Genomic DNA, 26,099 nt, shown 5'->3' on the forward strand with positions numbered 1-26,099 from the left:
TGTCGAATTTATTATAAATTATTGGCACAGTAAAAAAGTTTGGGAATATTTTTTAGAGGTACTTAGGAACATCATGAACAAGGTGACATAGTTGTTTTATGGTAACAAATCTTCTTAATTTTTATCAGAGTTTATACTTTTAGCTGTATAGCGAAGGTTTATGGTGATATTTGTCAAATTTATTATAAATTATTGGCACAGTAAAACAGGTTGGGAATATTTTTTAGAGGTACTTAGGAACATCATGAACAAGGTGACATAGTTGTTTTATGGTAACAAATCTTCTTAATTTTTATCAGAGTTTATACTTTTAGCTGTATAGCGAAGGTTTATGGTGATATTTGTCGAATTTATTATAAATTATTGGCACAGTAAAACAGGTTGGGAATATTTTTTAGAGGTACTTAGGAACATCATGAACAAGGTGACATAGTTGTTTTATGGTAACAAATCTTCTTAATTTTTATCAGATTTTATACTTTTAGCTGTATAGCGAAGGTTTATGGTGATATTTGTAGAATTTATTATAAATTATTGGCACAGTAAAAAAGGTTGGGAATATTTTTAGAGGTACTTAGGAACATCATGAACAAGGTGACATAGTTGTTTTATGGTAACAAATCTTCTTAATTTTTATCAGAGTTTATACTTTTAGCTGTATAGCGAAGGTTTATGGTGATATTTGTCGAATTTATTATAAATTATTGGCACAGTAAAACAGGTTGGGAATATTTTTAGAGGTACTTAGGAACATCATGAACAAGGTGACATAGTTGTTTTATGGTAACAAATCTTCTTAATTTTTATCAGATTTTATACTTTTAGCTGTATAGCGAAGGTTTATGGTAATATTTGTCGAATTTATTATAAATTATTGGCACAGTAAAACAGTTTGGGAATATTTTTTAGAGGTACTTAGGAACATCATGAACAAGGTGACATAGTTGTTTTATGGTAACAAATCTTCTTAATTTTTATCAGATTTTATACTTTTAGCTGTATAGCGAGGGGGTCTACGAAGTCAAAGTCCCGAATTTCTCAAAAAAAATGTGTCCGATCATAGTTAACATTGGAGGTCCAAAAATCGGCGCGGCGCGAGGGGGTCCCCGGTTGGTCCCTCGGCCGAGGCACCTCGGTCGGATGCGAGAAGGAGCGGCGTCGGCCCCTCGCCACCCGGTTCTCAGTCTCTATATCCCCAGGGGCGCTGGTATATCGCCAGGGGTCCCTGGAGGTGGTCCCCGGGTGAAGGGTCTGCCACTCTGTAGTCCGAGGCGGAGGCCCCTTGGTCGGATGCGAGTGGAGCTGCGAAGGCCCCACAAAAGCCAGACATTGTGATTCCAAGTCCCACTCAAGATATATGAGCTACAGACAGACATCACTATACATCATATTCATTCTGTATATGAGCTACAGACATCAGTACTCTGTACATCATATTCATTCAGTAGATGAGCTACAGACATCACTACTCTATGCATCATATTCATTCAGTATATGAGCTACAGACATCACTACTCTATAGATCATATTCATTCAGTATATGAGCTACAGACATCACTACTCTATACATCATATTCATTCAGTATATGAGCTACAGACAACATCAGTACTCTATACATTATATTCATTCAGTATATGAGCTACAGACATCACTATACATCATATTCATTCAGTATATGAGCTACAGACATCACTATACATCATATTCATTCAGTAGATGAGCTACAGACATCACTACTCTATGCATCATATTCATTCAGTATATGAGCTACAGACATCACTACTCTATAGATCTTATTCATTCAGTATATGAGCTACAGACATCACTACTCTATACATCATATTCATTCAGTATATGAGCTACAGACATCACTATACATCATATTCATTCAGTATATGAGCTACAGACATCACTATACATCATATTCATTCAGTATATGAGCTACAGACATCACTACATCATATTCATTCAGTATATGAGCTACAGACATCACTACTCTATGCATCATATTCTTTCAGTATATGAGCTACAGACATCACTACTCTATACATCATATTCATTCAGTATATGAGCTACAGACATCACTACTCTATACATCATATTCATTCAGTATATGAGCTACAGACATCACTACTATATATACATCATATTCATTCAGTATATGAGCTACAGACATCACTATACATCATATTCATTCAGTATATGAGCTACAGACATCACTACTCTATGCATCATATTCATTCAGTATATGAGCTACAGACATCACTACTCTATGCCATCATATTCATTCAGTATATGAGCTACAGACATCACTACTCTATGCCATCATATTCATTCAGTATATGAGCTACAGACATCACTACTCTATACATCATATTCATTCAGTATATGAGCTACAGACATCACTACTATATACATCATATTCATTCAGTATATGAGCTACAGACATCACTATACATCATATTCATTCAGTATATGAGCTACAGACATCACTACTCTATACATCATATTCATTCAGTGTATGAGCTACAGACATCACTACTCTATGCATCATATTCATTCAGTATATGAGCTACAGACATCACTACTCTATACATCATATTCATTCAGTGTATGAGCTACAGACATCACTATTCTATACATCATATTCATTCAGTATGAGCTACAGACATCACTACTATGCATCATATTCATTCAGTATATGAGCTACTGACATCACTACGTGGGGGGGGGGGGGGTCTAATTTAAAGCATCTGTCGATTGAATAGTATGTAGTTCCATATTTTATACACCCTTGGTCTCGAAAGTCTAGAAATTCTAATTTACCAGCTCGCCTTGAACGCACCATCCCCTTGTCAAACCGTAAACAGCCGTGTAGAAGCGCAACATATTTTGAAGTGAGGATAGCGCGACCAGCTTTTCCTGAAGAGTAGATGGCGTGACCGCAGTAACATCTAGGCTCCTAGATCGACCCTTTTCAAGTTGAAAGTAGGGCTTAACTGGTTCATCTGTTCTTCTTTTCGCTGTGGAACTGCTAGAACCCCCTCAAGCATGGGGGTCCCCGGCCCGGACCCCAACTTTAAGAACCAGTGATTCACCTCAAGGAAGGAGTTTGGTTTAACGCCCGCCTCCCTCCGGAATGAGCGCTGTTTGCATTGCATCCGACTCCAGTCATATGACCTGATCTGGTTCCGTGCTGCTTTTTCGGAGCACATTCAAGAGGAACAGCGTTGAATAAACAGGTAGGCTACTGCTACTGTAGATGCACTGCACTTCACTTTTATCTTAAATCAACTTTCCTCAGTGATCAACATTTTACACTGCGGTTGAAATAGTGTGTAGGCTAATCCATCTGACTCCCTTTTTATATTCCTCTTAATTCGCTCCTCCCTGTAACTGTTGGATCATGTCATGGTGTTGATCAATGTGGTTTATGAGTCTAAAGTCTCGTTAAGGTGTGTTGCTTTGATTAATTTGTTCCAGCTCCTAAGAGACACGGTTGTTGTTCTTGATTTTTCAGGAGGGGACCATGAAGCTCATCATCCTAAATGACTACGAACAGGCAAGCGAGTGGGCTGCCAAGTACATTAGAAATAAGATTTTGAAGTTCAGTCCTGGACCAGAGAGATACTTTACTTTGGGACTTCCCACTGGTAAGCAATTCTTGCATAATTCTCTAGTAGGGTCTAGGCTAGTGGGCATGGCATGCAGAAGACACTTGAAATTACATGGGCACCTCTTTATTCTTTGGGAATATGTCTTTATATTTGAGGGAAAACTGGGGATGGCTACCTGGGGATATTTGGGCAGAAACTTGGAACTACTTGGTGATTTCCTGGCACTATCATGTGAAATTTTTTTTAATTTTGAGGAAAAGGCCTGAACATTATTTTACAAGGATTTAAGTTTCTCTGTGCCCACTTCATTTGATTGCACAATTGTATCATGGGCCAAACTTTGTTTTGGTGCCCACTTTACATGTAGCCTATTTTCCTAGTGTATTGTTATATAAAAATACATTTAATCAATATGGTTATGGTTTTTATTCTTTTTATTATTCTCTGTAGGAAGCACTCCTCTGGGTTGTTACAAGAAACTCATTGAGTATTTCAAAATCGGAGATATCTCTTTCCAGTATGTAAAAACATTCAACATGGATGAGTATGTAGGTATGTACTGACTGACCATTTTCTTGCATGAATAATTTCAGTTCTGAAGTAGAAACGTGATGTGTGACTTTGTAATACTTTGTGTGAAATGACTGTATAGGACTTCCCAGAGACCACCCAGAAAGCTACCATTCCTTCATGTGGAACAACTTCTTTAAGCACATTGACATAAAAGCAGAAAATACCCACATTCTGGACGGCAACGCTTCCGATCTTGTAGTGGAGTGTGAGGCCTTCGAGGAAAAGATAAAAGCTGCTGGGGGAATTGAACTCTTCGTAGGAGGTGAGGAGGTCAAATGTTTTGATCACAACAACAATATTAACAATATTAACCAATCGTATAACACAGTGGTTCCCAAACCTTTTAGGTCGAGACCCAAAAGAGTAACGTTTGCCCAGGACGCAAACTAATGAAAATAGCCACTGTGAGTTTGTAGATCGGCTATTTTCACCACTTCTTAATTATATATTTTTTAATTTATGGAATTTCTTAGATGTCTTTGTTTGTTTTGTTTTTAAAATGTATAAAATTCTTAAAAAATGTGAATAAAATAGGATGACCCTTAAAAATCGGTCTGTGACTCGCAAATGGGTCCCGACCCAGTGTTTGGGAACCAATGGTATAACACTAATATAATAATAATATAACTAATATAATTATGTGTGCTTCCATGGCAGGTATTGGACCAGATGGACACATCGCCTTTAATGAGCCGGGCTCTAGTCTGGTCTCCAGGACCAGGGTGAAGACGCTGGCCAAAGACACCATCATGGCTAACGCTCGCTTCTTCGATGGCGACCTCTCCAAGGTGCCCACCATGGCGCTGACTGTGGGCGTGGGCACCGTCATGGACGCCAAAGAGGTCAGGAGATTAGATTTGAAACCCCATTCACATGTACCCCCTTTTTGTTTTGTTTTTTGTGCAGTTTGTTATTTATTTCCTGTTCCTGAACGGTACATTTGTCCGATTGTCACATTATGAATTGACGTATGCTGTCAGAACCTTGTTTCCTCAGAACTTACAAAGATAATATTGACAATGTTAAACTGTAAAGCACTTTTACAAGACACATATAGTATACACACAAAATACCTGTTAAACATGATGTCCCTGAATGAGAGGAAAGAGGCCGCACAACTCTTCAGCCACGATGCAAATAATTTATTTAACCAACGTTTCGACTGTTGCCAGTCTTCATCAGGGTTTATCAAAACCCTGATGAAGACTGGCAACAGTCGAAACATTGGTTAAATAAATTATTTGCATCGTGGCTGAAGAGTTGTGCGGCCTCTTTCCTCTCATTCAGTGTTATCTGCGTGGTCAGCACCTCACTCACTTAGGTGTGCGCTCATCCTTATATGCTTTCTAAACATGATGTCCCTAACAAGATTGTTCTGGGTTTGAACCCAACGTGGGTTTCTTCCTATACCACAAGACATGCACGTAAGGGACATCCCGCTGCCAGTGCTCCAGGTTATTATGTTTTATTATTAGTGTAAGTTTTTCTTTCCTTCTGACTTTTTGCTTTCAATTTCACTTGAGTTTTGTTTTTTAAAGGCTTAGTTTTAGTTTCGTTTTGACTAGTCTTAGTGTTAGTTTTAGGGGATAGTCGTGGGCAACAGTCGACAGACGACAGCAGCAGATATAAAAGTGTATTCAAGGTCATATTATATATATATATGCATAATGTGACAAAGCCTGTGACAGCTTGTGTCACCTAAACTGACATGTTGACAGGGGTCAGGGCCTGTTATTGCTTGCCTATAGAGCATCGCAGCGGAAGTGGATTCCTGGGGTCATTTTCGCCATAGACTTTTACAAAAATATTTATAACAATTATGTTAAGCCTCGAACCAAGCCATCCAGGATGGAGGTGAATCATGACCATATAACCTTTTTTTCTATGAAAAGAACATTTTGAAAATCGCTAAACAAAGGGTAGTTATTAAATGTAGACTAGTATATCAAATAATTTAATATTAAAATATGTTTTCACATAGGATCAAAGGTTATATGGTCATGATTCACCTCCATCCTGGATGGCTTGGTTCGAGGCTTAACATAATTGTTATAAATATTTTTGTAAAAGTCTATGGCGAAAATGAATGGGGAATATTAAGTGACCCCAGGAATCCACTTCCGCTGCGATGCTCTATATGTAACTTAATTGTTATTATTAAGTAAGATCTGAGAGGCGTATTGTCTGTATCAGCAGAGAACGTGGTAGTCTATCCCTGTTTCAATGGGCTAGACTCCTGGCTGAGGGACACCTCAGCCCAACACCTACCATCAGCTCCCAGTACTTACCACACGACTTTACAGAATGTGTAAAGTCGTGCGGTGAATAATATTATTTCTTTATTACTTTATTATGAATCATTCTCTCCTCAGGTGATGATCCTGATCACCGGAGCACACAAGTCCTTTGCTCTTTATAAGGCGATCGAGGATGGCGTCAATCACATGTGGACAGTGTCTGCGTTCCAACAGCACCCGCAGACGGTATTCGTCTGTGACGAGGACGCCACTCTGGAGCTGCGTGTCAAAACTGTGAAGTACTTTAAGGGTGAGGCTGAGTCATTAAAGTTGCTATGACTCATAAAGGTATCGTTTTATGGCCACACCGGGCCACTCGAGGCTGCCTTCAGTTCTCTTTATGCCACAGATCATTGTCACGTAAACAGGAATCATAAACAATGTGCTGATTAGTGTCGAGATAGAAAGTAAGAGCTAAATGAAGCTATATCTGGATTAGGAGACTAATGGGACTAATATGCCACCTCCTGTTTTCACACTATGCTAAATAATCTGGGCTGATTAATATCCAAACTACAAAATCACAACGCATCGCTTTGTGCCTCACTGCAAGCTTGTAGATCTGTTATTTTTGCAGAATGTTCATCACAGAATAGGGATGCTATGTTTTTGTTATTTATTTAGTTTTTTACTGTACACAGCATTCCTGTGTTGACACACTGGTTTGGTTGTTTGTTCAGGTATGATGCATGTACACAACAAGCTGGTGGACCCACTGCCATGCATGTCCAAGAAGAACTGAAGGACCTCCTCTTTCATCTTCATCTTCAGTTGATTCCTTTGTCTCTTGGTGGAGAAACCTCGTTAAGGGAAAATGAGCCGCACTTTGACATTGTTTTTGTTTTCTACATGGTGAACAACAGAACTAATCATTTAATAGCCTACAGAAGTGAAATCTAATGAATTGAAACCGATAGGTCTTTGCTTTGAGCGGGCATTACAGGGGCCTTTGACATTTCCAGTTTGTATGGTATTACTTTGTATTCCTTCTTTTAATTAAAAATGATTTAATTTCCAACTTTTCTAAGTATTGTTGTGTTATTTGCTCAAGTACGGTATTTTACTGAAGTACAATGTCTCCAATACACCTTAGTTTGCAGATTGAACTATATGCAATAATAAACAAATTAGGATTATTATTATTATAGATTAAGATAAAATTACACTACTACCAGATGCAGTAGACCTAATTTTATTATATTATAAAGTAATATTCTGAAATGGGCCATTGCTGCCATAATGAATGAGTACTTTTAATTTAAGTATATTTTAATCCTAATACTTTTGAATGTAACAGTATTTCTACACCATGCCGTGGTATTTCTACTTTCACTTTAAAATGTCTTGAGTACCCTTTCCACCACTGGAGAATGGGGACGTTTGTTCTACGTGCTCTACTTCATGCTGTCTGTTCTCTTCTCGTGTCACATGACATGGAACGACCACAACGACAGGGAAACATGCGCTACAATAACATTTGTGACCTATACAATAGTGTGACACTGTGGATCCGTTAGTTTAGTTACGGTCACATGATAATCGTAAATCCCTGATGGCTCTTGCGCTTGGAAAGTGATATCTGTATGGAAAGTAATGGATGGAAAGTGTTAAGATTCTGTTCTGCTGGCCTATGTTTTCCATTAATATAAGTCTGACATTAAATGTACATTATTAATCTATTATTATTAATCGGAAGATGAAACAAAATTAGGCTACAGCGACCCCTGGAGTCATTGAGTTCCATAGGACACCACATTTGGTGTAACGCTGAGCGTATTGACTCGGACGGGCGGGGGAAAAGGAGATGGCCGACTTGTATTGAAGTCAACGTTATCTCAGCTAATACAAAGATCTGTTTTATACAAAAATACCAGCGCATCTTCACACTTGAAGTGGACGTTCCTACATCACTACGGGGCTCTGAGCACAATGGCGGAGCAAAACAGCAACGTCAGATACCAAGAGGTACGTAAACACGACAATTCACAGCTACATTCACGGCTAAGAACGCCTCATTTGTATTTTCGTCGCGCAACGGTGTCGCTCGCCGAAGATAGTCGATCTACAAGCTCACAACGCGTCGCCACGACTCGCGATGTGACGTCTTGTGAGCCTGAAGATCTGCCATTTTCATAAAACACAATAAAAGCACTTAAAAGCGGTCAGCTCCTCTAGTCTGAGTAAATGTAAAGGAAATGGTCAAAGACCTCGTTTCTTGATATTGGCTGTCTTTTAATCAAAGTGACAATCGACAATCTGGACTGATTAGTAGTTAATAATCATTCATGATCATGTTATGTAACATACAGTCTCATTTATATTTGACGTTTCAGTTTAAAAGCATACAGCGCCCCCTGCTGGCATAAGTGAGGAGTTATGCCTCCCAGTGTCGTTCTAGTCTAGTAGTAGTACACCTATAAATATTAATTTGTAAACAAACACAGCCAGTCAGTGGACGCTTGGTGGGACATGACTTGAGATTACATGTTTGGACAGAGAGACCAGTGGCTCACAACCTTTTTTTTTTATGTCAAGGACGAGGCTAGGACCCCTCCCCAATATGTCAAGATTTGTAATTTTGTATCTCTGTGACCCCAATCTAAAAGAAGCATTGGACAGGGTTTGGTCCGACACAGTATGTAATTTCCATGTCCAGAATTGTCTGTGTACTGTAGGTATAGAGAGATAACAGTGAAACAGTGAAAAGTGATCAAATAGACATTCTTGAATGTTGTCTAGTTGTATTCACTTCATAATATTGTCAATCAATCTTTTAGCTGTGAAGTGGGCAACCAGCTACCTCAAGGACCCCTGGGGCTGGGGGTCCTCAGAGTGACCCCATAATTTGAGAACCACTGGTTTAGACTATGTATTTCTAATTTTCTAAATAGTTAATGAAATCCTGATAGCTTAACAACCCCGGTCCATTGGTTAGTTACAGCGTGATTATTGCTTTACCAAAGGTTACTGTCTTCATATCAGATAATAAGCCTGTCTCATCTGGTAAATAAATGTCAGCGGACAAACATCTGTTCAGCCCACACTTGTTGTGGAGCTGTATCATTGACGTTATTTGCTGCCCGTATGACGTTGAACCACGAGGACACGGTTGTGATTCAATTCAAAGTGTGAGACATGCTGGTTTGTCTTCCCAGCTGGTGAACGAGGAGGAGGAGCCCGCCCAGACGTCCCAGGAGGCCGCCGCCCAGGACGCCCCCCCACCCTACAGCAGCGTCACTGCAGCAAACGCAGGTCAGCTCACTGATCTGCAGCCGTCTCTTCCAGGCAGGGGCGTCACAAGGGGGGGAAAGTGGGACTGAGTTACTAGGACCCAAAGTGGAGGGGCCTGGATTGGCCCTGGAATTATTTTATACTTTAGCTATTGAAAAATAGCAGATCTACAAGCTCACAGCGTGAGTGCCACGCTGGGAGCTTGTAGAGCTGCTATTTTTCATTGGTTAAAGCACAAAATAATACGTAATAACGCGTTCCCAGTCTAAATGGGTTAAACCCCCTCCCCCTATGAAGAACATTCGTGGCGGGCCGTAGTGACTCCTTGTACCCAGTGCCCAGAATTTGGTGCGACACCCCTGCTTTCAGGCACAACCCCATCAGCACACTGTTCCATGACGAGTTAATAATAATAAGCCTTATTTGTGTAGAATAATGTCTCAGAAGAGTCCACAACAGGGGGGGGGTGGGGAGGGCTGGGCTTTATAATAGTGTGAGTTTTCAGAAGGGATTTAAAAGGGGTTTACATGATCCCTCCAGTGTTGATATATGGAATATGTTATGTGTAGGTGTGTGCCTGAGAGAAAGGCCTTAGGGGCCGTGTCCACTGAAAGGTTTTTATTTTTTAACTGCCAGTTTCTTGCTGCCATGCGTTTCTATAGTGAATAGAAAGTGTGCCTGAGGTCTTCAAGCAGAACATAGTTTTGGAAATGAGTGCAGCTCATCTATGTCCTGTCACATTTGGCTGTGTCTGACAACCCAGTCATTTACTACCTCACCAGACTTTGAATCTTTACCACAACCATGAGAAGTCCATGTTTACAGTTAGGCTATGTGCTGATACAGCAGTACAGCAGCGGTTAACAGGTTTGAACGTTGAGGCGCTGATAAATGTCCCGTACGCTTTGTAAGAAACGTGATATCCAAAGCACTCCCCTGCTCAAAAATGCTTAGTGTGGACACAGCCCCTTAAGTGTCTCTAATGTTAGGCAGGCAGACTGTAGAGGTGGGCACAGCCAGGTCATCAGATTGAATAAGTGGATTCTTTATTGCTTGTGGGTATAAGGCTGTGTTGCTGCATCAATGCTAATCACATCTAAACTAAACAGCCAGGAGACTCCCAACCGTCAAATGGCTCAAACAAAGCTTTGCCTCGTAGCTTCAAACAAAAACAATGCAATGCTTCAACAAACACAGCAGTTTTCTACTTCCTGTCATGCACAACTCCATCAGAGCTCAAAGGCTTTCTTAGGTTTTAATATGGATTTCATTTTGATACGTGAGTCCACTTCCTGAACATTTAGACTATGCTGAATCCATTGACATAATGCCCGCTCCTGTTCCTCCTCTACTACACCAAATATCTTTGGCAAAAAACACCGATCTACAAGCTCACAATGAGCTTGTGCTCCCCAGAATTGGGACGCTAAACTTCACGTGGTTAATCTATACATTATGTCAGGTTATTTTTAGCTATGACTTGGGTCCCCAGAGCAGCAAATATTGGTGTTTTAAACCCACGCAGAGAGAAAACTACATACAGTATATGAAAGTCTATATTTACTTCAGTTTAGTGTCCGTATGGACTGGAGTATCATTGAGAAGCTGGGGTTAGTCCTTTCAGTTTATTTGCTGAGACGTTAGACCGGTACGTTCTCACTCAGACCAGAAGCCATTTCCCCTCTTTTGCTTTCATAGCTTTTTTTGACTACAAAGAAGATGGAAGCAGATTCCCCAACCCACCGTCGTACAACGTGGCCACGACGCTCCCCTCCTACGACGAAGCGGAGAGAAGCAAAGCTGAGACTGCAGTCCCTCTGGTCACTGGCAGAGTGACGGTACGTATCTCTATATTATCTATTTATTTGTTTGCTTATATGTCAAATGTTCTGATATAGAAACCAATCTGAGATGTCTAAACAAACCTGAGTCAGTTTTCTAAATTGATTAGAAAATGTTGTGCTTTTTGACAACAAAAACATTGGCAATCGGTGGACTCTCCAAAATCAGGATCAGAATCGGACCCAAAAATCAGTCGGGCTCTAAAGTGTTTCACTTTCACACGCTTGATGGAATGATGTCTCATTTATTCCTCTGCTGGCAGTTGATCATAGACAGGACCTAAGAGCAAACTGCATCTTGAAATCGGAGAGAAGAAGCAAAAATGGCTTACTGTTAATTTATTTCACTCGTCCTCATTGAAGTCTTTGGTTTTGTTTGTATTCTTTTCATCCACTGTAAAACATCTTTGAGTGTTTTAGAAAAGCAATATATACAGTATTTTCTGGACTATAAGGCGCACCTGACTATAAGGCGCACTGTCAATGAATGGTCTATTTTCAAACTGTTTTCATATATAAGGCGCACCTGACTATAAGGCGCACATAATAGACGCTACCGTTGCGTTATGCATCCAACAGATGGAGCTGTGCTAAAGAGAATGTCAATGTCAATGAATGATCCATATATAAGGCGCACTGGACTATAAGGCGCACTGTAGTTTTTTGAGAAAATTAAAGGCTTTTAAGTGCGCCTTATAGTCCGGAAAATACGGTAATAAGTTTGAAGTATTATTTGTATTATAATTTCCTAAATATTTTCAGCTGAAATGATTAGACATGAACTAGTTTCACCTTGATATCCTGTTACAATACAATTTGGGATTAATTATTATAATATCATTAGTCACTAATAATAAAGAAAAGTCCCTAATGTTTAGGTAGGTTGGGTAAAATGTTCACCCCTGCACACACAGAAAAAAACTAAAACATAGTTGAGAGAAAACATGTAATCATTTTCTTCATTCTTTGCTCCTGGTGCAGGAGGATGATTTTGTGGCGCGGGACGACTTTGAAGATGCCGACCAGCTGAGAATAGGAAACGATGGAATCTTCATGCTGACGTTCTTCAGTATGTTAAAGTCTCTGTTTGTCTGATAGGTGATTAGTATAATTCTGAATGCTTATACGTTAAACATTATGTAAAAACCTGCTCGACAGGTTGATATGTGTGGACTGTGCTGCATATACAGTACGTGTGTGTGTGTGTGTGTGTGTGTGTGTGTGTGTGTGTGTGTGTGTGTGTGTGTGTGTGTGTGTGTGTGTGTGTGTGTGTGTGTGTGTGTGTGTGTGTTAGCTTCTTTCTATCTAACCATTTAATCCCTACTATCACTATTCGAGGGTAATCATTTGACGTTTATAGCCGATCTACAAACCCTCAACAACGCAAAGGACCTATTGTGGGCCTATTGTAGAACCCTAGGGGATGCTGATTTTGGGTTTAAATGGTTCTAGTTGTGCTAAATATGGAATATAAAAGAAACCATCAGTGGACCTCCTCATATTGAGTGCCAGCCTATCACCACTAGAGGGCGCCCAGTGACCAGAGAATAATAGAGATATGCTGGTAATGCATGCCCAAGCCCTGGAGCCCAAGCCCAAGCCCTACTTGCCTGAACACTTTCCTTTGTGCATGTACAGGAAGAGGATGAAGTTAGCTTGAAGTTAGCTATTGGCTACCAAGCATTTTAGAAGCCTTATTTTCGTCAACTTAGCCATGATTAAACCTTGCACACCTCATGCATGGGAAAAAAACAGAGAAGAATGAGCTCTAAAAAATCCAATGCAATCCTGGATTGCATTGGAGTGGATTTGTGCAGTTTGTTCACAGCTTTCAAACAAAAAAATCCGATTGGAAATCCGTTCAGGCATTCTTGAGATAATCGCCATTATGTTTTACATGTAATGTAAACAAAAATGGCTGCCCTGTATGTTAGATGGGGTTGTATGGGGGTGGAACATGCAAAATCGCGATTGAAATCATGTTCACCAGATTTGATGGGGTCCAAAAAAAAAAAAAAAAAATTCAAAAAATTTTTTTTCAATTTTTTTTTTTTTTTTTTTTAAAAGCCGAACTTGTTCGGGATCGGCACTCTACGATACGCTAATAAAGCCGAACTAGTTCGGGATTGGCACTCAATGAGTTAAGGGTCATTCCAAAGATGAAGATAAAACATATCGTACTCAATTGAAGTGGATGGTAGCGTCCAGTGTGGACACTTCAATTGAGAACGATATTTTTTATCTTTATCTTGCCCGGTGGGAATGACCCTTAAATTTTATATTCAGTTCTTTGCACTGTGGACTCAATAGTCTGGGTTGCCAAACATAATTAGTGTTTTAACTAAATGAAACTGGTGTGTTTGCTGTGACCCGATGAATGATGGTCTCCTTGTGTGTCTTCCAGTGGCGTTCCTCTTCAACTGGATTGGTTTCTTCCTGTCCTTCTGTCTGACCACGTCGGCCGCCGGACGATACGGCGCCATCTCCGGGTTCGGCCTGTCGCTCATCAAATGGGTTCTCATTGTCAGGGTAAGAACCTTTTTGAGCCGTATACAGTGGTGGAAAAAGTACTCTTAACCACATACGCTGTGTTTGTTGTCCAAAAGGTTCATGGCGCTTAGTCCGACCTTGCACGTTGTAAGTCACCCTGGCTATTAGCATCAGCTAATTATCTAAATTGTAATTTTACTAATGATGATCCTTCCACACACACAAGAGGTTGGCATGTGGATAATGGGTTCCGGGTAAACTTTACTTGTGCATACGTCAGGGGTATTGTCATGTTGGAAAAGTGGACGATTCAATGTGTTTTCATACGATTAGTTCATCTGAAAGTATATATTTTCAACCTGTGTTATGAGTACCACATGGAATACGAGCATCAACATTCAGGATGCATCAACAATAAGGATCATTTCGATGCAAAATACTCGCTGGTGATTTTCTTATCGTATATCCGTGTAACAACCTTAAGAACCGATGTATTGCTCCTAATTGGTTCTCTCTTCCACACGTTGCAGTTCTCCACTTACTTCCCCGGCTACTTCGATGGTCAGTACTGGCTGTGGTGGGTGTTCCTGGCACTGGGTGAGTTCAAAACCTTTGGTCACATTACCCCTGTGTACCACTGCTGTCATCATCTTTAAAAATATGCTCACGTCTCTCTCTCCGACTACTACATTGAATAAGAACGCATTATTACCATTATTTTATGCTTTAATTATTAAAAAATAGCAGATGTACAAGCTCACACGCTGCGAGCTTGTAGATGTGCTATTTTTTAAAGATCATGACAATTTGAGCAAGTCTTTGACTTTGAATATGTTGACCCTATTCTATAAATGTCTCCTAAATCTGAACAGGTTTCTGAAAAACCTATGTCTCTGTCAGTGGTGCTCAAACCTTTTCTTGTCAAATGATATGTATTTGGCCACGGACCCCCATCTCAAAATACTTTTTCCAGGGACCCCCCAGAAGAAAAGATGTATTCAAAGATTAGCACAAATCTTTCCAGAAATAGCAGATCTACAAGCTTGCAGTGCGGCACTCGCTATGAGCTTGTACAGTATATTTTTTTTACAGCTAAAGTGTAAAATAATTCCAGGTCTTAATAGGTTAAAATAGGGTGTTTCATTTCAATGACGTATTTAACACATTTCAGTTCCCCCTGTCTAAGAAATGACAAATGAATGTGTAATGTTCTTCATGTTGCTGTTGTGTGAAGGCAGCATACTGATGATCTCTACCACAAAAATAACCTAGAGCAGACCTGCGTGAAAACTGTAATTTTACCCACCATTAAATAATCTGTCAGCTTGCTCCTCCTTATTTGGGTCACATTATGTAACCAGTGATGTAAAGGAGAGATTTTTATAGAAATTAAATAATTGTGATTAACAAACATTATAGGGTTTAGGAATGATTTTTTTGTATATTTAGTATTAACAAGAGTTTGACAAGAACTAAATATTAACTACACAGGTTCCATTGGAACTAGAGGATGACATTTTGATGAATTTTCACTCCTGTCCCGTCCCACTCCTGCAGAAAAAATCCTGTCCCATCCCAATCCTGGGCTAGAGTGGGGGAAAAAATCCCATCCTGTCCCACTCCTGTAAAATGGCTCCTGGTCCCATCCCGCTCCTGGTCAAAATCACTCCCGTTCACATCCCGCTCCCGAAAAAAAAATAAAAAATAAAATTGCGCAGATGTTTTTCTATTTTGATCCATATTATATTTGATATCATGTTTATTATTATATAATGTATAATTTTATAATGTTCGCAGTTCAAAGACCTCACTTTCCTGTGCAATTTATTTCTGCGATTTGATGAACTGGTCTGGGATGATTCCCGCTCCTGCCCACTCCTGTTGATTTTCATTCCTGTCCCGTCCCAATCCTGGCATTAAAGGACAACTTTAGTTTTTTACAACAAGGGTTCATATTTTAGATTGTAATTAAAGAATATAAAAGATGAGTGTTAAAATTATTTCATTTACTTCTTTCTATGGTTTTAGAGATTCTTATTTCAGTGGTTGGGGGCATGCGTACAAGTGTCTAAATATGTTATTTTACACAGAATAAGCACATTCCCAAGATACAACGCAACCTTTCATGGTTGGATGTGACTTATGGGGGCTAGAAGTGTTACTGTAAATAGCAATAAAGAAACTGCTGGCTAATTGTGTCTAAAAAGACATATTTAGCCACTTGTACGCATGCCCCCATGCGTACGCATGCCCCACATTTTAGCACGGTAAACGCGATAACACAATAGATCGAAGAAAATTAAAACATTTTAACACTCACTTTTTCTTTTCTCTAATTACAATCTAAAATATGAACCCTTGTTGTAAAAAACTAAAGTTGTCCTTTAATACAAATTTGACTCCTGTCCCACGGGAATCCCGCGGGACCCACGGGAACGGGAATAAAATGTCATCCTCTAATTGGAACACAGGTGCTTTTTTTCCCCCAACGATTTTTGACATTTGCAGGAATTAACAAAAATATTTCTGAAAACTCTTTCCAATTCCTTTCGATTTTTTGAACCTTTTTCAAGCCCTGGTTCATATATTGATAATGTGCTATTGTGTTTTTAATTGCAGGCTTCATGCTGTTCATCCGAGGGTTCGTCAACTATTCCAGAGTTCGTAAACTGGCGGACCCAGCATATGCCACCCTCCCCCGGACAAGGGTGCTGTTTATCTATTAAAGGTGAGACACCCTGTTTTGTTGAAAGGCCACGGTACACACATACCGTAAGCCTGTCACAATTATTACATATAATTGCCTGGTCGCAATGATTTGAGATAATCATTTATCTGTATGAATTCTTCTGTTGAAAAATCTACAGTTTCAGATCTACAAGCTATTTTTTGTGTAAAAGGCAAACAGAATTTAATTTATACACTCCGATGTTAAATTGCCAAAAACAAATTAAATCATTTATCTCATTGTTTGTATGACCATTAATCTAAAATGTCATGATAGTGACGTTACCAACATGTAATATTTTTTTTATGGGTTTTAATGCAATTTGAAGATGTAGTCCATTCAATCTTTAACTAGATTTGACTTGTGTTTCTCTTCAAATGGGGCAGAACTTTCCATAACGTGGATTTAGGAACATTGGATGTAGAGGAACTGAATACCATCAGAGCCAACGACTCTTCGAAACGTTTCAAACTAAACGGAAGCCACCGCGTCATCGTCGGATCAGCCGGGGGAGGTGGCGTTAACAAGTACGAGCGATGACAGCATGCATTAACGTTCAGGAACCATGTCACGTGTTCTGTCATGTTTGAAACTTTATTAACGGAAAAACGGAAACAGTAGTAGTTCTGTGCTCATTAGTGGCGAATGTTAAGTGCTATTCACTCTCACGTCTGTAATGTATGAGTAATAATAATGCCTTATTATAATATCATTTGATGGTAGTTGTACTAGCATGCATCTGCCCCTCCCACCACCAGGGATCAGCGTTGCGTTGACGACACTTTGCTGAAAGCCAACAGGTATTTTCATCTCCTAATTATGATTTAGAGACACTTCCCATGAGCATGCAATACGCTTTGTACTCTACAGTAGTGTCACCTTATATGTTGATCTATTATGACTATTATAAGATGTATTCAAGTGACCACATTTATCATTTGGTTGTCTATATGTCTATTACCACATAGAATTTCACTCTCCTGGTGGCTTTTAGTAGTGCTGTCCTTATTGGAGTCAGTGTCTCCACTTTAATGTTAGTTTGTTTTTTCTTTCTTTTCTTTTTTTTCCTTTTTATTGTTATTTTTTTTTACAAACTATTCATAAAGGGCCTTGTCATAATACAAACATTCATGCATGCAGTTCAAATATACTTCACCCAAGTAAAATGGAGGAGGGGAAAAAAGTGTAAAATGTAATTGCATCCATGCATCAAGAAATTATGATTTTTGCCTCTGAAAGTCTTTTGTTGTGCATTAAATCAGGGAAAAATCCACTCTAGAGCAGAATGTGTTCAGCATTTATTTTAGTTTTAAGTTTTAACCTAAAATGTGACTTTGTTGATGGTGTTTGTACCGATGGGAACATTTTCTGTTTTATACATTTTGCCACTAAAATGAGATAAATGATAAATAAAGGTTCTTTTGGATGTAAACACTTGAGAAAACATCAGACAGCATACTATTAATTATTCTTACAACGCCCTCAAAGAGTAAGAAATAATGTAAAAAAGAAATTAAAGGAGCTATAGTCAACTTTTTCATTGTAGGGCCGACACTTTGTTTACATCCTAGTCTATAGACTAGAATCTAAACAAAGTGTCGGTCTGACAATGGCCAAAATGATTATTTTATCATTATTTTACGTTTTTGTGGTCATTTTTGAATAGAAACACATGTATGAAGCTTATTTTTTTAACAAAATATTTTCGAAAAATTATTTTTATTTTAGCATCCGTTTTTCAAGAAAAGGTTGACTATAGCTCTTTTAAGTTCATAATTTTAGAGGCACATTTTTTTAATGTTTTAGGGTGGATTTTTACACAAAGATTTAATTGTCTCTGATGGGATGTTTAGAAAAAGATGTTTATTTTTGTTATTTCTTTTTTCTTTGAGGGGGGGGGGGGGTTTAAGCGACGTATTGCATAGTATGTATATTACGTATGTATGTTAAGAGTAATTTAGTCGGTGTTAAAACTATGATATCAAAGATTGTGTGTAAGCAGGTGCACTTTTAGAAACGTAACCAATTAAAACCCACAGGCTTCTCCCTACATAAGTGGTTCTCATAACTTCTCAACATGGGATCTTGAGGGGGTCCCAGGTGGTCCACGGGTAAATGATATTATAGGGGTCTGTAACTCTGAACAAATGGAACCAAGTGGACCCTTACAGGTCTGTAACTCCGAGAGTGTATCAGATGGAAACCAAGTGGACACTTGTACATCTGTATCGGATTGTATCAAATGGGACCAAATGGACCCGCAATGGTCCATTTGGTCCCTTATGTACACTCAGAGTTATAATAAGACTTTGACTTTACAGTGTAGAACGGGGTTCCAGAGATCATTTTTATTTTGTTGTATTAAATGCAGGCTTGATGCATATCAAACTGGGGGTCTTTGAAATGAGAAGGATTCAGAATGACTGGCATACATCAGTTTCCCAAACTGGGTCGGGACCCGTTTGTGGTTTGCAGACATATTTTTATGGGTCCCTTAATTTTTAGTTTCCTACATTTAGTTTTTTAATTATTTCAAAACATTTTCAAAAAACATTCCCCCAAAAGCTGAGATTTTTATGAATTAAAAAGAAAATGTAATAATTTTTCTAAGTCATTTCATTAATAAATTACAGAAAAATCTATGAAATTCCATAAATTAGAAAACAAATGTTTTAAGAAGTAGCCAAAATAGGCTATAGCCGATCTACAAGCTCAACGCAGTGCGAAGCGACGCATTGTAAGCATGTAGATCTGCTGTCTTCACTAGTTTGGGTCTAATTTCTCTTTTGGGCCTCGAACTAAAAAGTTTGGGAATCACTGGCCTACATGATGAGTGTCATACTGAAGCGGTGCATCGCGTTGGTTCCGTTTTGTACTCGGGGTGACTGAGCTTGTAACATTATTAGTCTTGTTATTCATGATGAAATCCAACTTATCAGCTAAACCCGCATCAGTTTTGTGTGCAGTCGGTTGGTAGAAGCAGACAGAAGGCCTGAATCCAATCTAGAGTTGGTTCTCTTCTGATTGGCAAGACAACCATAGCTTCAATGCAAAACCACATACTTAATTATGTGTGCTGTAGAGCTGCAACCTTGGGGTTTTATTGTTATGATATTGTTTTATTGTAAACAGAAGCTTCATGTTAAATAAATGTCACTTTTAATGCGTTGTGGTTTACTGTTCATTATTATTACATTATCCCAAATCAGGGACAGCACTGCACCAACAGATGTTGCTCCAGAGTCAGGGTGCAACGGTTAATCAAACAAATCGACTCAATAATTTAAAAAACTATATTTTATTAAAATAAATTATTTGGGGCATAATGGCTGGGGGAAAGAAAATACAAAATAGTGAAGATAGCGAGATCTATACAAGCTTGATGCATTGTGGGCTTGTATATTGGCTAACTATTTTTGCACAACGATGTTATTCAACAAACTCAAGTGGTTAATCGGATTGAAAAATATAGATTTGTAAATTTGTATTATTTCATTAATGAATAGTAATAATCACAAAGAAAATTGATAGTTACGAGTCTAGATCCATTTATTTTCATAATGTGTGCACTGTGCAATAATATTTACGTTTGCCTTGGATTGTCAGAATTACAAAGATGAGGCAGTTCATTATGTGAGGGTAAAAAACTAAAATACAATTTCACATTGAGCCATAATGCTACAGCACATTATGATACATTCAAAGGTTATAACAAGCAGCTTTAAACAGAATGTTTTATGAGAATATCTCCTCAAACAGTGCATAATGACTAATGAGCACAAACAGATCAGTAGTTTAAGCTTTTCCTTTCTTTTTTAAGAATACAACATTTTTGACCAATCTGCATGATAGAGTATGTTAATACAATATAACTAACTCAACTGCAGTGGTTGTGTTGGTTATGTATTAAAATCAATGTCAGTGTCTGATTATTCATTAAAATAAGTTCCGGACTGCACATTCAACAGATCACTAGCCAGAAATTCGATTAGTGATACTTCACTTAGTGTTGGTTATACTGCTGCTGTGAGCTTGTGATGCCAGAGTGTGACAAAGGTGGAGCTGGGAACCAGTGTGCAGACTATTTTCAATGCTGCTGGACTGTGATTAGGATGTGCATGCACTATCTCTCTTTTATTAATCTCTCAAGAACAGATGTAGTGCTAATGAAAAGGAACAGAACAGAGAGGGTCTGTTTTTCCCTTTTCTTTGACGATGGCTATAGCCAGATTGCTCTTTTATAGATCTAGATATTGTCTAGGGCAGTGGTTCCCAAACATTTTTGGCTCAGGGAACCCCTATAAATATGTTTTCCCTCTGAGGCACCCCTACATTATATTTATCATTTTTACTCCCAGCACCTTATAGTGTATTTATGCCCTTTAGCATAACATAATTTGTGTTTAATTGAGTAAATCAATATTGCATTGTAGATTCAAATGAATTCACCTCCATATAAGGGAAAACAAAGGCATTTTTGCCATTATCCTCCCCAAGATTGTGTTGCGAGGAAAATGTTGAGATAGCCGTTTTGGTAAGTGAAAACAACTTTGTACTGTAGTTGAATGTGATACAAAATATATTTTTAAGTGTCCAAATAAATTTGAAATGTTAATGTCAAATTATCTCACAGCACCCTTGGACTGCCATTGCGGCACCCCAGGGTGCCCTGTCACCCACTTTGAAAACCCCTGGTCTAGGAATATAAGCATTCAGTGTCAGATCATCAAACCAGTTCCAGTGACAACACTTACATTTGTTTTTGCCTATGACATGCCCAGAATAGGGACTCCTAGTTGGGGAAAGTGTTTAATTTCTGAATTGACTATTCAGATCATACTGTATGTCTCTCTCTCTACCCACCTACAGTGGACAGTTCTAAAATTATGCACTAGATCTCACAAATCTTTTCTAATGGGGGCCCCGGAAACAAATCTTTTTCGAATGGGGGTCTACAGCCTAATACAGTACATGTTATTTTGGAGTCATTGACATGAAGTATAGAGTTGAAGGTAGATGGTGCACAGTTGATGGTGCTCTGGTAGGTGGTGTAGTAGAGAGTAGACCACAGGCCCCCATCACTCCGCCGTGACGTCCAGCCGTCGAGGCAAAAAGAAAATAGCTTTTTGTCCGATGTGGGTTCTTGGGCCCAGTTTTGGCTTCCCGTTCTTCTTCAGTCCAACATACCAGATGTGCTCCTTGTACCTCTCAGACCGATACGTGTTGTAATGGTTTTCTTCCAACTTCTCCAGGAAGTAGCATTCATCAGTTACTGAAGCCTGGGAAACCATCACAGAAAGAAATTCCAGAACTCACAGAAGTGCCCTTTCAGGTTCTTTTTATTCAGATAAGCATTATCACACTGAGGATGGCTCTGCCGAGGGCAAGGCCAACACACCAACATGTTTGAGATAGCCTATCTAAAGTAAGTGAGTACATTTACTCAGGTACTATACTTAAGTACAGTACAGTACTTTTTTACTGTCATTTTGAATACAGGAACAGGACTTTTACTTAGTAACAGGGTTGCTACTTTAACTTATGTAAACAATCTGAGTACTTCTTCCACCACTTTCTGTCTGGATAAAAAGTACCTGGAGGACAATTCCGTGAGTGCTGGCATTCTTCTGCTGTTATTGAGCTTGTCTGAGCCGTGCCCTCGGTAAAGGGTGAGATACTCACTGAACTGAACAAACGTCCTTCGTCGTTCATGGCCAAATATCTTCCTGCTTCAGTCCCTTGGATGACAACGATCCCTCGCTCCACAGCTTTCAACCTGAGAACAGCTGTACAAAGTTGAAACATTTAATCAAAGTTCAAAAAAGAAAATAGACAGACCAAAATAAAGTAATTTGTGCTGTTGAGAGATTTTTTTTAAATACATCTTATAAGCAATCAATCAATCAGGAATATAATGTGTTTATGTTTCTTTGTGAGATTGCCATCCCAACACTGTATCACTGTCTTTTCAGGTTTGTTATCATGACACATTTATACAGAAAAGACATACAGTAGCTTTTGTTCGCTATGTGATAGGTAGATACCTAAAAAAGAAGAAAAAGAAAGAAAAACTCTGGTATGCATGCTATGCACTATATTTGATAAGAAAGAAGAAATAACTTCTCTTGTAGCCAGTAGCCACAGATTCATTGTATTACCTGAGAGTCATTTCTCTTCTCTCGCTTGCTTTTTTCAATGCTTGCTTAACATTTCTGTTCCAATTTCTTAAAGTTCTAAAAGTTAAATGTACACTAAACAACAATTGAGAGAAACCCACACAAATAATCAATCAGCTGTACATTCATATAGTGTTCCATCAAATTTTGTCTGATGATTTCTTGCTTTTGTTTAATTTCCAATTTCACTTGCCAATATCATGTAGGCCTATGTATGATTGTTTTATCTCCAGTTTGAATTTTTAAAACGTTATCTGAAAATGTATTTTATGCTTATTAAAGAGCTGGAGATAGATACCCCTCGTACTCAAACTCTGATCTGAAAATAGGCTAGAGCTAGTTAACACTATTTAACATTTCTCTTGCAAACCCTTTAAGTGGAATCCTTAAATTTCTTATTATTTTGAAGATTTGATGCATGCTGATATAGCCTAGGATTATATAACAGACTAGACTATAGGCTACTTTTACTCAAGTAAAACATGTAATGCAGGACTTTTACTTATAGTTATAGGCTACTGTTGTAACAGAGCATGCTATTTTATACTGTGCTATTGCTACTAAGGCTATATAAGCAAAAGTGAATAGTCCTACAGACTTCTTCCACGGTCCACCACCACTAGCATGTACACATTTTAATGCAGGACAGCCTCCAGACAGTCTTACTATGAACGTCATGCTCATCCCTGGTGCCTCCCACTGTGCCGTCAGGCAGAATGTGGAGGTGATGTCCGCCATTCATGCAGTACAGTCGAGTCAGCTTCATGTGCTCCTGTTGCTACATCCAGGGCCCTGGCACTGCTGCTGCTGCTGAAACTAACACCTCTCCATCCGCCATCCTTTATCAATGCTATCGTCTTATTATTATCGCATAAATTACGGATCAATTCCATGCACTCGAACGAGGAACGATCCTTGGTGGAATAATTCAACAGGGTTTGTTTTCTACTTTTACAACCCCGGAGTGGCTACAGATCACCGACCACCACGCGAAGAGGGGGGTCCGAGATGCCTAACAACAAAACACGCATGACGCACGCACTGGCGCGCGCGCGTGTACGCACACACACACACACACACACACACACACACACACACACACACACACACACACACACACACACACAGTACCACAAAAAGTAGCCTAATCAAATGTTTTACTTAGGTAAAAGTATTAATACTTTTAAAAATAGGCCTACTCTAGCTGTCTAAGTAAAATAATTAAATACTTGTAAAGTACAAATATTGACTAATCTAGTTCAACCCCAAAATGACTTTTTTTTCTCCCTCCTATTGATTACTCATGCCATATGGAGACTTGAGTTCAATAATACATAAATATATTTGTATTTTTCACATTCCTATGAAAAAATATTGATTAGTAAATATACCCCCATTGATTCCGGATGGGGACCCAAATGCATTTGGGTTCCTATCCCATAATCCGGAATCAATGCGGATAAATGAAATTATTATTGTTATTGTCAAAAACTAAATAGAAAAAAAGTTATTTTGGGGCTGAACTAACTCCGAATTCCTACAGTACTTCAAAATGTAGGCCTACTTACTCTCTCTCTCTCACACACACACACACACACACACACACACACACACACACACACACACACACACGCACACACACACACAGAAGTTTGTGGTCTCTGAGGAACAAAAGACATGACCATGCTGAGTTGTTTTCTAAAGGTGTCTCGTGTCTCCACACCAAACTGCCTCTTTCCAACTCCTGGCAGACTAGAATTCGATGGCATTTAGTGGCTAACTGGGACTGGTCAATGTTGATAATGTTTAATGAAACCGGGGAATCTTAAAAAGCACAAAACTTAATAACTTTCGACTTGTCAGATTGTGGTAATGAAATTAACTTAAACAGATGGGCGGTTTATGTATTTTTTTCTGAGATTCATTACACTTACACTTAAACTCAAGGAAGATCTGAAACTCATGTTGTCATTAGGTTACAAAACCCTGGCTTCTATCCAGCCTTTTATAGGCCTTCCATACACTGATCTTTGGGATTCTGGTGTTATTCACCTACACCAACACCAGAATGAGTCGCTCGGTTTTGTTAGCCATATGTTTTTGTGACTTTGTTCAAAGTGAACTAGACCTGGCCTTTACAGGTCTGTAACTCAGAGTGTTCAAATGGAACCAAATTGACCCTTACAGGTCCATTTGGTTTCATTTGTACACTCTCAGAGTTAAGCAAATAAAACATTTGTGAACCACTAGTACTAGTTGGACTCCTAATGAGCGTGTTGTGGTAAATAAGTGTCATACTACTGTACATATTCTGAAGAAACCCTGGAGACTTGACATTCAGTAATTGGGTCTTATGTGATCAAAATAAGAACATTATAATGGCGTGTAAAAAAAGAAAATCAAAAACTTTCCACGGACAAGACCAGTCTTTGCCACGGACACATTTGTCCGTGTATCTGGACATAGTGATGAGCCTGTAGTGTAGAGTGAAAAAAGGAGGAGCTCTAGTACAGCGCCCTGGGGGACTCTGATAAACTAAAGGCACGTTTCCACTAGTAAGTATAGGGTTTAAAAGGTTAAACTCAGTGCAGGTTCTGATGTTTCTGACAGAGGTCTTTCATTGTCGCTGGGGACTCCTGGGACCCTGTCAAGGATGCCTGGGGGTCCCCGGACTCCACGTTGAGAACCACTGACAGTGATGATAAAGTACGGACAGTAGCCTTTGTATTGTTTCTGCTGAAGAGGATGGTTGGAGGTAGAAGAATGCGTAGGAGGAAACCATGAGTGGAACTGTTCTCCTCAGCATCATTATGCAACAAGCTGCTTTTTCTCCACAGAAGACAAAAGACATTGTTATCACACTGTGTTATAGTTATGCTTCTATCATCTCCCTCTGTAATGTCACAAAACATTCTTATTGGGGGTAACAGTTCAGGTGGGCACTAGGGACATCTGGGCACCAAATTTGCTATGTTGTCCAAAATGTTATTTGTTATTATTATAATTTTAAATTTGTCTTAAATAAAAGAAATTATAGGGCCTACACATGATCATTGCATGCTTAAACATTCGACAATTAAGGTCTAATATCTACAATTGCTATATGTAAATATGTCATTTTGGGGCATAGACAAGAAGTTGAATG

General features: G+C 38.9%; 3 protein-coding genes across 3 annotated transcripts; 2 read left to right on the forward strand and 1 right to left on the reverse strand.

Moving 5' to 3' along the window:
• The first annotated feature begins 2,960 nt into the window (after positions 1-2,960).
• On the forward strand, positions 2,961-7,506 carry gnpda1 (glucosamine-6-phosphate deaminase 1). Its single transcript, XM_080745620.1, has 7 exons — positions 2,961-3,243; positions 3,522-3,654; positions 4,069-4,170; positions 4,271-4,453; positions 4,849-5,033; positions 6,564-6,738; positions 7,169-7,506. The coding sequence occupies exons 2-7, from the start codon at positions 3,531-3,533 to the stop codon at positions 7,228-7,230; spliced, it is 831 nt and encodes a 276-aa protein (XP_080601746.1). The 5' UTR covers positions 2,961-3,243; positions 3,522-3,530; the 3' UTR covers positions 7,231-7,506.
• A 777-nt stretch (positions 7,507-8,283) lies between these two features.
• ndfip1 (Nedd4 family interacting protein 1) lies at positions 8,284-19,946 on the forward strand. The gene is made up of 8 exons (XM_080745455.1): positions 8,284-8,453; positions 9,644-9,740; positions 11,418-11,557; positions 12,542-12,629; positions 13,965-14,089; positions 14,581-14,647; positions 16,670-16,778; positions 17,165-19,946. Exons 1-7 carry the CDS (start codon positions 8,418-8,420, stop codon positions 16,774-16,776), a joined length of 660 nt encoding a protein of 219 aa, XP_080601581.1. The 5' UTR covers positions 8,284-8,417; the 3' UTR covers positions 16,777-16,778; positions 17,165-19,946.
• Positions 19,947-21,856: 1,910 nt separating this feature from the next.
• On the reverse strand, positions 21,857-23,720 carry fgf1a (fibroblast growth factor 1a; the record flags this gene model as incomplete). The annotated part of the gene is made up of 3 exons (XM_080746675.1): positions 21,857-22,057; positions 22,461-22,564; positions 23,621-23,720. The coding sequence occupies 3 exons, from the start codon at positions 23,718-23,720 to the stop codon at positions 21,857-21,859; spliced, it is 405 nt and encodes a 134-aa protein (XP_080602801.1).
• Between the last annotated feature and the right edge of the window lie 2,379 nt (positions 23,721-26,099).

This window comes from Nannobrachium achirus (genome assembly GCF_963921795.1).
Source record: "Nannobrachium achirus genome assembly, chromosome: 17".
NCBI lineage: Eukaryota > Metazoa > Chordata > Actinopteri > Myctophiformes > Myctophidae > Nannobrachium > Nannobrachium achirus.